Source organism: Aethalodelphis obliquidens, unplaced genomic scaffold (genome assembly GCF_003676395.1).
Source record: "Aethalodelphis obliquidens isolate GAN/ISIS:26980383/991018 unplaced genomic scaffold, ASM367639v1 scaffold69, whole genome shotgun sequence".
Lineage (NCBI taxonomy): Eukaryota > Metazoa > Chordata > Mammalia > Artiodactyla > Delphinidae > Aethalodelphis > Aethalodelphis obliquidens.
The window spans coordinates 4,067,087-4,080,770 of NW_020838013.1; the positions used below are offsets into that span (position 1 = coordinate 4,067,087).

At 43.8% G+C, this 13,684-nt stretch overlaps 1 protein-coding gene across 7 annotated transcripts; it reads right to left on the minus strand.

Moving 5' to 3' along the window:
- Positions 1–18: 18 nt before the first annotated feature.
- Positions 19–10,374, minus strand: RBM4B (RNA binding motif protein 4B). 7 transcript variants are annotated; one of them, XR_003429481.1, is made up of 5 exons: positions 9,929–10,036; positions 9,133–9,556; positions 3,183–3,859; positions 1,316–1,537; positions 19–624 (listed from the first exon to the last, which is right to left on the minus strand). XR_003429481.1 is itself a non-coding variant. In XM_027090461.1 (4 exons), exons 2-3 carry the CDS (start codon positions 9,542–9,544, stop codon positions 3,192–3,194), a joined length of 1,080 nt encoding a protein of 359 aa, XP_026946262.1. In that variant the 5' UTR covers positions 9,545–9,556; positions 10,223–10,374; the 3' UTR covers positions 19–624; positions 3,183–3,191. The 7 variants fall into 7 exon arrangements, 5 of the variants coding, with proteins under 5 accessions (XP_026946262.1, XP_026946261.1, XP_026946260.1 ...); XR_003429480.1 differs by having other exon boundaries at positions 19–705; XM_027090461.1 differs by lacking the exons at positions 1,316–1,537; positions 9,929–10,036 and adding an exon at positions 10,223–10,374.
- Positions 10,375–13,684: the final 3,310 nt, after the last annotated feature.

The window sequence follows — 13,684 nt, forward strand, 5'->3', positions numbered from 1 at the left end:
GTCACACAAATACAAAAAGATACTTAAGTGTTAGAAACGTTTATTTGTCAAAATATTAAAAAAAAAAAAGGGGGGAGAAGTGGAGTAAAACAAGGCTAAATTTCAGCTAATGCTGTACCATGATCACAGGTCAGACATAAAAAAACAAAACAAACAAAACAACAACCACCAAAACCCCAATGGTCCTAGCAGTTTCAGAAGATTAGCTTCAATGTTAGAGTCCAGAGCTAACAGAGAAGAGTAAAAGGCTGCTTGCCACTACATGGTCATTTTAAAGGGAAAGGAGATGTTGCAGGTAGACAGGGAGAAGGGTTCAACTCCTAAGGAAAGCAAGATAAGAGGGATTCCACTGTACAGGAAAAAGGGGATGCCAGCATAATCCTTACCTAGGGCTGCTCAGAGGCTGAGAACATAAGGAATAGAGTGAAAGGCTACAGAGACTAGTATCAGGAGGAAAGAAAAGTCAACTTAGAAGAATTAAATTAAGAAAGAAAACATAGTTGGTCACAAACTCCTTTGTTTACTGAAACATGAAGCAATGGAAACATCCCGGCAAAGGGGACCGCGCGGAGCAAGTTCTCATATATGACCGCAGCCCGAGGGTTCAGTCCGCAATTATCCTACCTGAAAGAGAGCACAACACAAGAGGCTTACACAATGCCTGGAGAGCAGCTTGGCTCCGAGTACAAGGGCCCCGGTCCCGTCCTGTATTCCAGGGGGAAAGAAAAGAACAGAACAAAACAAATCCAAGTCAGACCGGATCAAACTGACAACTCATATAATTACCTAGGAGTCTTCTATGGCTATATATAGGAGTTTACTTTTAGCTATATATAGAACAAGAAGCAGTCTATCTGGAAGACTGCTGTGTTGGTGATAAACACATCTTTCTCACTTTCTCACCAATCTTTTAGGCAAGACTACTTCTGTGATACAAGGCTACTGTCGCTGCAACAAAGGGCATACAGATATTATCAAGAACCATAATTTATCCAGAACAATCAGAAGATGCCAAGGTCTCAAATATGGCCAACTGCAGTCTTCTAAATTTGTCTCATTTTTAATCTTTCATAGTGAACAAATTTTCAGAAATGGGTATCACAATCACAAAGGGTATCAAGGAGTGGTTCATTCATCCTCCAACATATCTGCATATCATACTGTCACAGATTTAGAGCCATAATTCCAGTAGTTCCTTTAATTGACCAAATCTCCCTTACCAAATCAAAAGAAGAAATCCTAAATTCTCTAATTCTTCCACTGATGATGGGAACTCCAGACACCAATGGCTGGGGGAAAAAAAAAGTTAACTCACACCAAGTTCCTCTACTTATTACAGACAAAGGGCCAAATCTTGGTCTTGATCTGTGCCAATCGACTTCAAAAGTTGTGACGTTCTTGAATCAGTTCTGCTAGGGTGAGACCCGAATTTGGATCCCCAACAGTTCTGGAGTATTTCATCCTGGCAGCCTCATTAACATCAGGCTCCTGGGACTGCAACCAACTCAAGGTTATTCAGTCCATTTGAGGTTCACACCTGGAAGGTAAGTTTCTTTAAAAGTCATCACTAAAAAGAGGTTAGTTGAACAACCACTGCTCGCAGTCAAAAACCACTTAAAAAATACCTTAGCAATACCCTTTAAAGACCACAATATACACTAATTTAATATTTAACTTTGGAACATATCTGAGAGAAATATAAGTTATCCGATAGAAGATACCACCTTACTTTAGAGGCATATCCTACTTCATGGCAGATCCAGCAGCAATAAAAGTAAAAAAAGTAAAATGGCAAACTACACTAGTTGTAAGATTGTCCTCTTCATGCACATGAACACACACTACACAGCGGTCTCAGGGGATCCGTCTTGTCATGGTCATATAGGACATAACTTATCACAGGTTCGCATCATATTTGCTTCCCACTACATAAAAGGGCAAATTCCTGTCACTTGGTTTTCTTCTACACATATACCAAAAGGGTACTCAGGAACCCTGAAAACTCAGTGGTAACTCAATTTAACTTTGCTACGAGGCCTCCAGTTCTACTGATGGTCAATTTCAAGGTACAAGGAAAACTATGAGAATAGAAAGTTATAATGCAATTTCCACTCAGATGAAGAGATTTATCAATCTCTAGATACTCCTAGTTATTCTTGACATTCAAACATCTTTGCTATACATTTTCTGAAGTAGGAAAAATTGCAAGGTTACCATCAATGGGACTTACACACATCAGAAAATTACCTGTTTTATCTAGCTCCTTAAATGTTCCTCTCAAACAAAAAAAAAAAAAAACAATTTGCTGGAAGAAATGTTAAGTGTCAGGCTCTAAATGACAGCATCATAAGCCATGCAGAAATACGGCTTAAGTGCCCACACAGAACACGATGCTCTGGATTACTAACAAGGAAGGGACTCGATGGGACAATGGCATCAAAACGTTCTGCTTTCAGGCAAGTATCCTGGAACTAAACACCTAGAATTTAGAGGATTTTATTTGGCTTATAGGTATGTTAGAAGAGTTTCCTCTGATAAAGGCTCATGACCGAAGTAGTAGTTTTATTAGCAAATTGGATGTCTGAAGTTACAGCTTAAATTCTCACTGGTGACATTCATTATTAACTCCTGAACCTGTACTCTTCAGCGTACACTACAGTGACTTTGGTGGTGGAAAGAGAAAGTGGTTTTGGACTCAGGCACGCCTGAGTTTGAATTCTGGCTCTACCTCTCAATTACCAGGTGACTTTAGGCAAAGGACTTAACCCCTCTGAGCCTTAGTTCCCTTCTCCATAAAAGAAAATATCTTAAAGGCCAGCTGTATAATTAAATGATATAATGTACAAAGAGGGCACTCAACAAATGTTAGTTCTCTTAACTATGTCTCTGTAACCCAGATCTGCTTACACTTGATTAAAGAAAAATATTCTCACTAACAAACTGAGTTGCTGTTGTTCTCTCAGAAGGAACAAGTTGGTTGGTTGGAGTTGTAAACTAAAACCTCGACAGGCCAAATGAACCCCTGGCCTCAGTTAGAGAAATACTTAAGACTAACATGCAATTTATACCTTTTGGATACTGTCCTGACAGCAAACGGATGGCTTTAGCCTCCTCTATGTGGCACAGGTCTCCCTCCTGGGGAACTAAATGGAATCTCTTAACCACACCCACCCCACTCTCACCTCCAGTTTTTAAAAGGCTGAGTACCGTGCTCGGTCCACATACTGCTCCCGCTCATACCGGGCCATGTCATACAGAGAATTCCGTGCAGCTGCTGATGCCTGAGACAGCTCACTCTCTGGCCCATAACCGTAGCCCTCTCCAACTGTGGGGAGCACAGCTGCAGCACGACGCAGGGGGCTCCTGTCCCTTCCATAATAGGAGGAAGTGGTGGCAGCGGCAGCAGCCATAGCAGCTGAGGTGGCAGCAGCGCCTGAGTTTGGCAACAGGTGTCTGTCGTAGGGATCAACAGAAGTGGAGTTGAGGTGACTGGTCACAGCTGTGCTCTGGACTTGAGGCAGATGGGACATGGTCTGCTCTGCGTAGTTGTACGCGGAAGCTGCTGCTGCTGCTGCCACTGCCTCGTAAGAACGGACTCGGTAACGCTTATAGTAGTCGAGCGCTCCATACGCATCGTTGTAATACATGGATTCCCCGTAGCCCATGGTGTAAGGTGTGCGCACTGCTCCATACTGTTCGTTATACTGCTCGGTAAAGTCCGCCACACGACCCGTACGATCTACTGGACACTCTTTGGACCAGTGCCCCTCTTTCCCACACCGATAGCAGCCACTCTGGTCTCCCATCCCAGGGGCAGTCCGAAGCCGGCTGGTAGACAACTGCACGTGCATTCGTTTGCCTTGAGGAAATAGACGTAAGAAGATTTATTATAACTCATTGACATTCTTTATCCTCCCCAAAATGAAAGTGAACTAGTTGGCAAAAGACATGCAAACATACGCACACTCCTGCAACCCTATTTCAGCAATCCCCTCCCAAAGAAGTTGAAGTTTTAACAGACGAGAGCTAGAAAATTTAAGTTCTCAGAAACCAGTCAATACTCTACTTACACCAGTAGATTGGGATTCCCTCCTACTTCCGTCTCCACAACTTTCTTCTCCAACACAGAAATTGAGAAAGTTTCCACTTTTCACTACTAAGACTATTATTAATTCTAACCATTCAAAACCTGACAGTTTTTCCAAATCAAATATCCAACAAAACCTCAGTTATGCCAGAGGAAAGCATCCTACCTCTCAATGATTTACTCAGGGCCACATAAGGCCTGAGCATTTACTGTAGCTTAAAAACCACAGCAGGGCTTCCCTGGTGGCACAGCGGTTGAGAGTCCACCTGCCGATGCACGGGACAGGGGTTCGTGCCCCGGTCCGGGAAGGTCCCACATGCCGCGCAGCAGCTGGGCCCGTGAGCCATGGCCACTGAGCCTGCGCGTCCGGAGCCTGTGCTCCTCAACGGGAGAGGCCACAACAGTGAGAGGCCCGCGTACCGCAAAAACAATACAAACAAACAAAAAAACCCCAGCAATATGCTGTCCATCTTGTTTCCTCCAGCCATTTTTGCAGGTGTCACCAGAAGGCTATGTTGGGTACACAAATCATACCTGGCTCATCATCTGCTTCAACTCTAGTACCTCTAAGAGTTTGTTATAAGACCCTCCACATTTCAACCCCACCTCCACTTTTTTCAGCAAGGGTGAACCCATGCCTATTGTGGAAAAGAAAACTACTTGACCTAGGCCTGTCAACAGCTAGAATTAGATCTTGAAGCAGTACTGGTTTCTTAGGGACAGTGTGCTTCCATGTAATGGAATGATCGGCATTTCATCCTACTATGTAGTTTACAATTCTTTATAGGGGATTATCTACTTGTTAGAAAAATGCAGCATTTGCCTAAAGGCTTCTGGGCACCCATACAAACAAGCCACATCCATACTTCCAGAAAATGACCAGAACGAGGAACAGCTAAGAGAAGAAACAATCTTTGCCCTGGCCGTGTGTACCATCAAGCCCAGGGACCCTTACTAATGAAAGCATCCAAGGTCTTTAAAAGCAGTTTGAGAAAGGCATATTCTTGGCAGCATTTAGTGCCAAACTGCCTAAGACTTTGGAGACAAGTCAATGCTTTACAAATTGTAGCCAAAAGGCAGCCAGTACAGACGTAGAGAACATCACTCTAAAGGGCGGCTCAGAACAAATCCCCCCTCCACGATCAGTAAGTTGCTCTCTCTTTAACAGACCTTGTTCTGGATGCAGCTATGCGATAGGAGGCCTCGTGCTCCACCATCCTGTTGGAAACAGCCCGATTCAGGACGGCAGCCAGAACAGCGCCATGCACTGACCCTGAGAGGGGAGCGGGTTAGTGCAGTAATATCACTTTAGTCAAACTCAGTTCTGCCCAATGTCCAACATTCCTACCACCCCAGTTTCTAGCAGTTGCCGCCTCAAACTTAAAACCCTTTCTTTAGCAGAAACAAAGGTGCTCAGGTTTTTACTTCCAGCTGCTAGTAGAGAGGCAGCATCCACCATCAACACTGATACCATCAACAGATACCAAATGGCAATAATTCTCTGAAAGCAGCAGTTAGCCATCCCAGTATTTTCAGAGATTTAGATACTCCCATTCTTAGAAGTTATTATGGGCCAAATGCTAACTGTGCTTAGAACAGAAACACACGGATTTTTGCCCCAATTTATATCCCAAATGTAGAATTCCCTATAATTTAGACTGGAGGATTACAAGTTAACTTGGCTTTCAAACATGCACGGTGACATTAATCTGTGTGAAAGACACAAACTGTGCTCCAATTCTGAAGTCAGTGTAACAATGCCAATCTAAAGAACAGCCAATCCAGAGAACTAGAGGTACACTTTTAAGGAAAATATTTAACTTGCTCCTTTATAGATTATGGGTCCATTTTTTTTGAGAAATAAAACCCAGTTTTTTTTGCCCCCACTTTGATGTTTCTATTAATACATCCAGTCTTCACCACTGATTAGAGCGGAACTCAGAAGTTTATAAACATCTGTGGCAAAATCTACCTCTATAGTAGCTGTGAAAAGGATTCAGGTAAAAAAATTTTTTACCTAGAACTAAAAGATCTGCAACAGAAGTGACAGGTTTTTTTTTTCACATAATCTTTCCAGAGGTTGTAACTAGGCTTTTAATTTAAATCCCCTAAAGCAGCGGTTCCCAACCTTTTTGGCACCAGGGACCTTTTTTGTGGAAGACAGTTTTTCCAAAGACCAGGGTGATAGGTGGGGAGGGGTTTGGATGATTCAAGCGCATTGCATTTATTGTGCACTTTATTTCTGTTATTATTACATCAGCTCCACCTCCGATCATCAGGCATTAGAGCCCGGGGGTGGGGGGCCTGCCCTAAAGTTCTTATAATTGAAATATACTGTGCTTCTCTATTACCTGAAGGATCCAGGCCAAAGAAAATTGAAAGAAGATTAAATTCTACCACTCTACTACACTTTGGCTTTGGAGAGGCCAAAAGCTTAAAGATTTTCTGAGATCTCCAAAACATTACTGAGATGTGTTGCCAACATTTCCCAGAAAACCAGCCCCCACAAAAGTGTTTTGTTTTGAAACAAAGAGGAGGGCAACTTGGGGTCCTCATTGCTGAGCTCCTATCAAGGGATATAGCTGATATACAACTGTACTCCAATTTAATGCTTGTTTATATATTGGGGGAAAAACGAAACATCTGAACTCTTACATATCATTCCCAATTCAGCTGCCTGAGTTTTTACTTGGGAATAGCTTCTTTAGGGTCTTCCGATGCAAACTTGTTTGCTAACTCAATAGTGGTTCAGTTCACTGCTGCCGGTGGAGAGGAAGCATCCTGAAAGACCCAGGTAAACTCAGATTATGCTGCTTTCTTTCAGAAGTCATACAATGAGGAAGCCTATGGAAGCCATTAACAAATACAGGTTCAAAAGATGCCCAAAATGGCACTCTTAAGAGGCCCCCTTCATTAGGAGATGACTGAAAAGGCTTTATGGAAAAATGTGACAAATTGGTATTTAGATTGTATTTTCTGTAAAACTGCAACTTATTATCCAATGCTAAACTTTCTCTTGTCATCTGGAAAAAAAACAGAGCTGGTTATAAAACTGTCTGTACGTACGTACCGTACGCCGTTGAGTGCTTTTTCCAGGGGCCCAGGCTAAGAACATGAAAAACCAAATAAAGGATCCTTTTCTTCCAATAAAGACATTAAAAAAAAAAATCTCATGGATCATCGCGTTACTCAGATATCCGCTTCCTGAAGTAATTAAACTCACTATATTAAAACAAACATTCGTTTCAAGCCTACTCCCCCCAGTTAACCGATTTCCATATACTTATTTTGGCCCCTACCCTTTTATTCAATTGCATATTAAATAGGCAAGAACATGCAGTATTATACCAGAATACCTCTGCACTTTGTACCTGAGTTTAATTGCACTTTTTACATTTTGCTTGTTACTTGTCAAGAGAGAACCCCCATTTCCCCAACACTGTCCATTTACGATCCCCTCCCTCATCAAATGAAAATAATTAAGAATATTTTTAAAGCTGTCTGAAGTGCAACAGCTAATAATGAAAGCCAGCTATTACATTTTAAGTAAGTTTCTAACCTTAACAGAAACACTCATTGTTGCAATCACCACTCACCTTTCATCATACAGTGCTTTTACTGTTAGAACACTTTCACATCTTATTACCTCATTCTAGCCTCACTACCATCCTGTGAAGGAGGTATGGCAGGGATCATTAATTCTATTTTATAAGTGGGGAGAATGATGCGTTGAGAGGTTAAAACACTTGTCCAAAGTCATACGACAAGTTCACGGTAGAAAGTATCTACAACTTTTGCCCTGTGCTTTAAAGAGTAGCTACAGGCCAAGACAACACTGGCTGAGGCCAGAGATGTCTGACGCACCATTTGTAATCTACTATTTGCAAACTTTCTTACCCTTTTCTGGTCAATTTTTCCTCTTCTCCATCTCTTTTCTGTTTTCTAGGTTTAGTAGAGGACCCTTAAGTACTTCTTAACGACCCTTTTAGTGGCACTCAGAGAAAAAATGGTCTTAATTTATGAACCTGAAAAGCGGCTATAAACGTGCGGTCCAAGATGATAGGGTCAACAAAAAACTTGAAGAACAGCGCTGTACAACAGAACTTTCTGTGACGATGGAAATGTTCCATACCTGCACTAACACACTAACCACTAGCCTCATACGACTTCTGAGTGCTTGAAATGTGTGCAGCACAACTGAGAAACTGAATTTTAAAATTTATTTAATTTCAATTTAATAGCCACATGTGGCTAGTGGCCACCATATTAGCACAGTCCTAGAGAGTCTTCAGTCAACCTCTTGTGGTATTAATGACAACATATGTATGTTTATTAATGACGTAAGTAATTCGATACAACACCCTTACTGGAATCTCCTCAGAAGCAGGACCATCATTCCCATTCAACCTAATATTTTTAGAAATTTCCTTTTTTCCCCTTAGGGTTAAATAGTAGTAGGTGGAGCAGAATAGTCCATGGCATGGCTTTTGGCTCTGCTTGTATAGTTCAGACCGAACAAACCTGAGTATTCAAAGGATACTCCCCCAAATCCAGATTCACCACCCAGATTTATAATATAGGGATTCTTCGAGATGTCTTCATTGTTCTTTCCCACAGCCCATCACCCAAGGCAGTGAAGAGTATAAACCCTAAGCACTGAAACTCTCAAAAGGCTTCCTTGTCATAACAGAAAAAGCAGGTAACCCACAGACCTTTATCCTCCCTTCTCCCATGAGATACTCATTTGCCCAGGCAGATTAAACTTCCAACAGCACCCAAATGAATGATGGCCTGCAGGATAAAGTAACCCACCGTTTGCAATTCTACAAAGTTGCTGAGGAACATCTCGGCAAATCTGGAAAGGAGAAGTGTTTGCTTCTCCAAGAGTAAGCTGTGCTTAAGCGTGGTAAACACAATCTTTCTATCATTTCCGGCTAAAACGGAATGGAAGAAACCACCCTGCCAGCCCCACAGTCCTGTGTTCTTGCCTCTGTCTAGAGCTAAACCCCACTCAGTTTTGCCACCCAGGCCCCAGAGCAGTTCACCTTGAAACTCTGTGTTGTCAAGGCCCCTGATGGCCTCCACTGCATCCTCTGCCCGCTCCATGTGTACGAAAGCATAATCTTTCACGATGTCACATTCGATGACTGGACCATACTCCTCAAACTTGGCCCGGAGCTCTTGGTTGGTACAAGTAGGACTGATGTTGCCTACATGCAACTTGGTTGAAGCTTTGCTCTTATTCTTGCTGGCTTCCACGTTGATGTTCACCCCGTGCAGCTTGTAGTGGTGCAGGTTGCGTATGGCATCCTCGGCCGCCGTCTTGTCCTCTATGTGCACAAAGCCGTAGTTCTTAATGATGTCACACTCCAGCACCTTCCCATACTGCTCGAAGAGTGAGCGGATCTCCTGCTCTGTGGCCTCCCGGGGCAGGTTTCCAATGAACAGCTTCACCATCCTGACAAGAGCCTGGAAAAGAAGAAAGGAGATTTCCAAAAGTTAGGGGTGGAGGGAAAAATTTCAGTGCATTGCATTTTGGATTAATCCTCCAAAGTTCTTGGCACCATCAAGATCTTCACAGAGACGTTTATTATGTTTTCAACAGCGGGAGGAAAGGTTTACTCTTAAGGAGTAGTGTGAGTTGTGTGTGACACGCGAACAGGTCGAGTGTCAGCAGTCAGTGCACAGCCCATCACCTCCGTTAAATGAGGCGCATTTTAGGTAACAGGGTTAGCTGAAAATACTCTTTGGGGGGCAGGTAAGAGAAGAGTCCAAGCAGGGGGCAAGAGGCATATATCTTACTGTCCCTGGTAACAAGGTTTTGGAGGGAAATCTGTGTACCTCTCTTCCGTGCCGCATCACCTTTCAAGATACTCTAAGAATTAAAAGGCCCCCTTTGCCCCAACCTGGGACACCCACGCCCCAGCGGCCCAACTCCAGTTCCTTCGCCCCAACAAAGACTCGACCCGACCTCTGCCCCGCCCCCTCCGGAAACCCGGCCCCGCCTCCTCCCGGTGTCTTCCCCGGACCTCCCGCAGCAAGAGGAGAAACCCTAACCCTGGGCCAACCCCGTCAGCCAGGGTCCGGCCCGGCCCTCTCTCAGGCTCCCCACACACCCACAAGAACCCCTCGCACCTCCGGGTGGCGGCGACGGCGGCGGCGGCTCCCGCGTCAGAGAGAACCCTACAAAATGGCGACAGCCGCTCAAGCCTCAGCGTGACCGGGCCCTTTCTCGCGCGCCAGCTCACGCACGCGCGAGTGTGCGCTGCCCCGCCTCACCCTCGCGGGAGCCGAACGACCAATCCCGCGGCCGCATACAAATGGCTGCCCTGGGCTCTGCTCCCAGTCGCCCCAATACGAGGGCGGGGCCAGCTGGTGACGGTACTGCGGACGGAGGTCAGCCCGCCCCCTGGCCTGACTAGCCAATCACCACCTTGGAAGGTGGGCGGTCGTCGCTCAAGCGTCAGAAGGTTTCTGGACGCAACCACTGACTTGGTGAAATCAGAAGCCCGGGAGAATCACTAAGCATCACAATGGATCGTGCTGCTGGGCCATGTGGGGGAGCGGGGGTGGGGGAGGAAGGCGGCTGCAGATGACAAAGGGTTATCTCACTGGGCCCCCTAAAAGGGGGTTTTCTTAGCGCCTGCCAGCCTCTATGGCAGTTTGGGACAACATTTTAGAAATAGAGGCGCGCCACATTTTAAGCCAACCTAGTCTTTTTTGGTAGAGCTTTTATACATAATTTTAAAATTTTAAATTGCAAACACGTTATGCATTGGTGAGGAAAAGGAGAACCAAAGATGGCAGAGCTGAGATGGCTCTAAGAGGCATTCTATCCTAGCTGCACTTAATCAGTCAAGTTTTGTCACATATACATGAAGGCTGGTTTTCTCTCCCTAGCTAGAGAATTAAGCTCTAATTCTGTGTCCTTCACAGTTCCTGATCCGTGGTGAGCACACCAAAGGAGGCCCAGAGAGGTTTCTTGTTTTGGGGGTAGGCCAGGTCTCCGTGTCCACACCAAGCTGCTGGAGGACTGGGCAACTGAGTCCCTGAGCACTTTCCGGCTTTCAAAATTCAGCTGTGGTCCAAGGGCACCTCCTGGTGGTAAAAAGGAAGATATTGAGTTGGATTACTCTCTGTCACCTTTGAACAAAGAATAGAAGTTTATGGAGATTGATGGACTGAGCTTATCTCCAAGTAGAGCATGCCAGGGTGGTTGTCAATCATCATTACTCCTTGGTATGCTTTCTGATGCTGTTAGGCACAAATTCTGCAGGCTGACCTCTTCCTCTCCAACTACTTTGTTATGTTTCTTTCACTGAATTCTTTGTTTCCCAGCAATTTCAGAAGAGGCACTGTCCTTCCAATTCTGATAACAATCATGCTTGTCTCCCACCTAATTCTATTTACCTCTCCCCTTTCCTTCTCCTCTTGGTCGTTTCCACTTTCTCTCTACACTCAGACTTTTAAAACATGTATAGGGACCTCCTTGCCCATATCTGAAATAGCTTTCACTCATCTTCACTGTTATGGTTTTTTTTTTTTTTTTTTTGGTATGCGGGCCTCTCCCGTTGTGGAGCACAGGCTCTGGACACGCAGGCCCAGCGGCCATGGCTCACGGGCCCAGCCGCTCTGCAGCATGTGGGATCTTCCTGGACTGGGGCGCAAAGCCGTGTTCCCTGCATCGGCAGGCGGACTCTCAACCACTGCGCCACCAGGGAAGCCCACTGTTGTGGTTTTTTAAGTTGGGTTTCTTCCCTGTGTTCCAGGACAGACTTCCACAAATAGAGTCTGAACCTGCTGTCGCCCACCTTCGTGCACTGTGTTTCGGGTTCTGTCCTCCTCTCCAATGCCCCAAGTTTTCTGAGGTCGCCAAAACTAATGTCCTTTTAACAGTTTTCACCCTTCTAAAATTTTCATTCATTCACCATCCTTTTCTCCTGTGTTTTTATGCTGTTCCTCCTCATAGCTCTGACTATACCATTACACCTCCTTCCCCCCATCTATTTCCCTGTTCTTATCTATTCCCTGTTACCTCCCTTCCCCTTCCCTCATAGGCAACCAGTAAATGAGTTTAGTGTGTATTACTTTGTTTGTTTGTGTTCTTGCAAGACATGTCTTTTTTTAATTGAAGTATATTTTTTTAAATGTCTTGCAAGACATGTCTTTTTTTAAAATTGATTTACAATGTTGTGTTAGTTTCTGGTATACGGCAAAGTGATTCAGTTTTATATATACGTATATTATTTTTCTTATTCTTTTCCATTATAGGTTATTACAGGATATTGAATATAGTTCCCTGTGCTATACAGTAGAACCTTGCTGTTTATCTATTTTATATAGTTTGTATCTGCTAATCCCAAACTCCTAATTTATCCCTCCCCCACCTTCCCCTTTGGTAACCGTAAGTTTGTTTTCTACAAGACATGTCTTTTTAGTGCACATTTACTTTTTCCCTTTAATTTAAAGTTTTATTGTGGAAAATTACAAAAAGGCACAAATAGAGAATATTATGCACTCCTGTGGACCCCTTACTCAGCATTGACAGTTATCAGCATTTTGCTGATCTTATTTTGTGTAGCCCCTCTACTTTTTGTGTGGGTGGGTGGGTGGGCTGGAGTTTTTTAAGGCAAATCCCAGACATAATGTCATTCGCCTGTAAGGTTTTCACTAACTGCCTCTAAAGCATCAGCTCTATGCTATGCTAATTTCATCTAATATTTATATTTAAAATTTTCCTAGATTGTCCCAAGTATCCCTTTTTACATTTGGTTTCTCCTAATATGGATATAGACAAAGCCCGCCCATTGTTCATTTGGGTTAATTAATTTTGCAAATGTTTATGTAAATTGTGTTGTATAGCTCACTGTTTCTCTTTTCACTAAGCACTAAGTTACCGTGTGGTGTCTAACTATTGAGTAATACTCCACAGTGTGCAGCCACCATGTTTTGCCTATCCTTATCCCAGCATAGGACACTCAGGTTGCCTCCCAACTCCTTAGTGTTGCTATAAACAAGGTTGCAGTGGACATCCTTATGTTAATTCTGAGCGCCCTAATGGTTTGGTGTGAGAATTTGAGGGGAGATAAGCCCAGGGGTGGGATTGCTGGGTTGCTGGGTCATAGGGTATACTTGGAACTAACTTGTCCAAGTAGTGCCAGGTTGTCCTCTGGAAACCAGTCTACCCTCCCACCTGAGGGGCCCTGCATCTCAGTGTCTCTGCCAATGTTTGCCATTATCCAGTTGTCTAATTTTGGGCAGTATAATAGGTATAAAGTGGTATATCATTGTTGCTTTAATTTGCATTTCTCTGATTACTAATGATTCTAAGCATCTCTTATTTCTCTGAAGTGTGGGAGGTTGACTCTTCTGTAACTTCCCTATTCGTATCTTTTCCCCATGTTTCTTGTCAGGTTACAGTCTCCTTTTTGTTTGCAGGATTTTCTTGTATGTTCTAGATATTAATCTCTTATTGGTTTCAAATATCTTCTCTCATTCCACCAAATTATTAACTTTGTCCATGGAGTCCTTCCTTCACTGAACAGAAATCCTTACTGTATTTTTTTTTTTTTTTTTTCGGTACGTGGGCCTCTCACT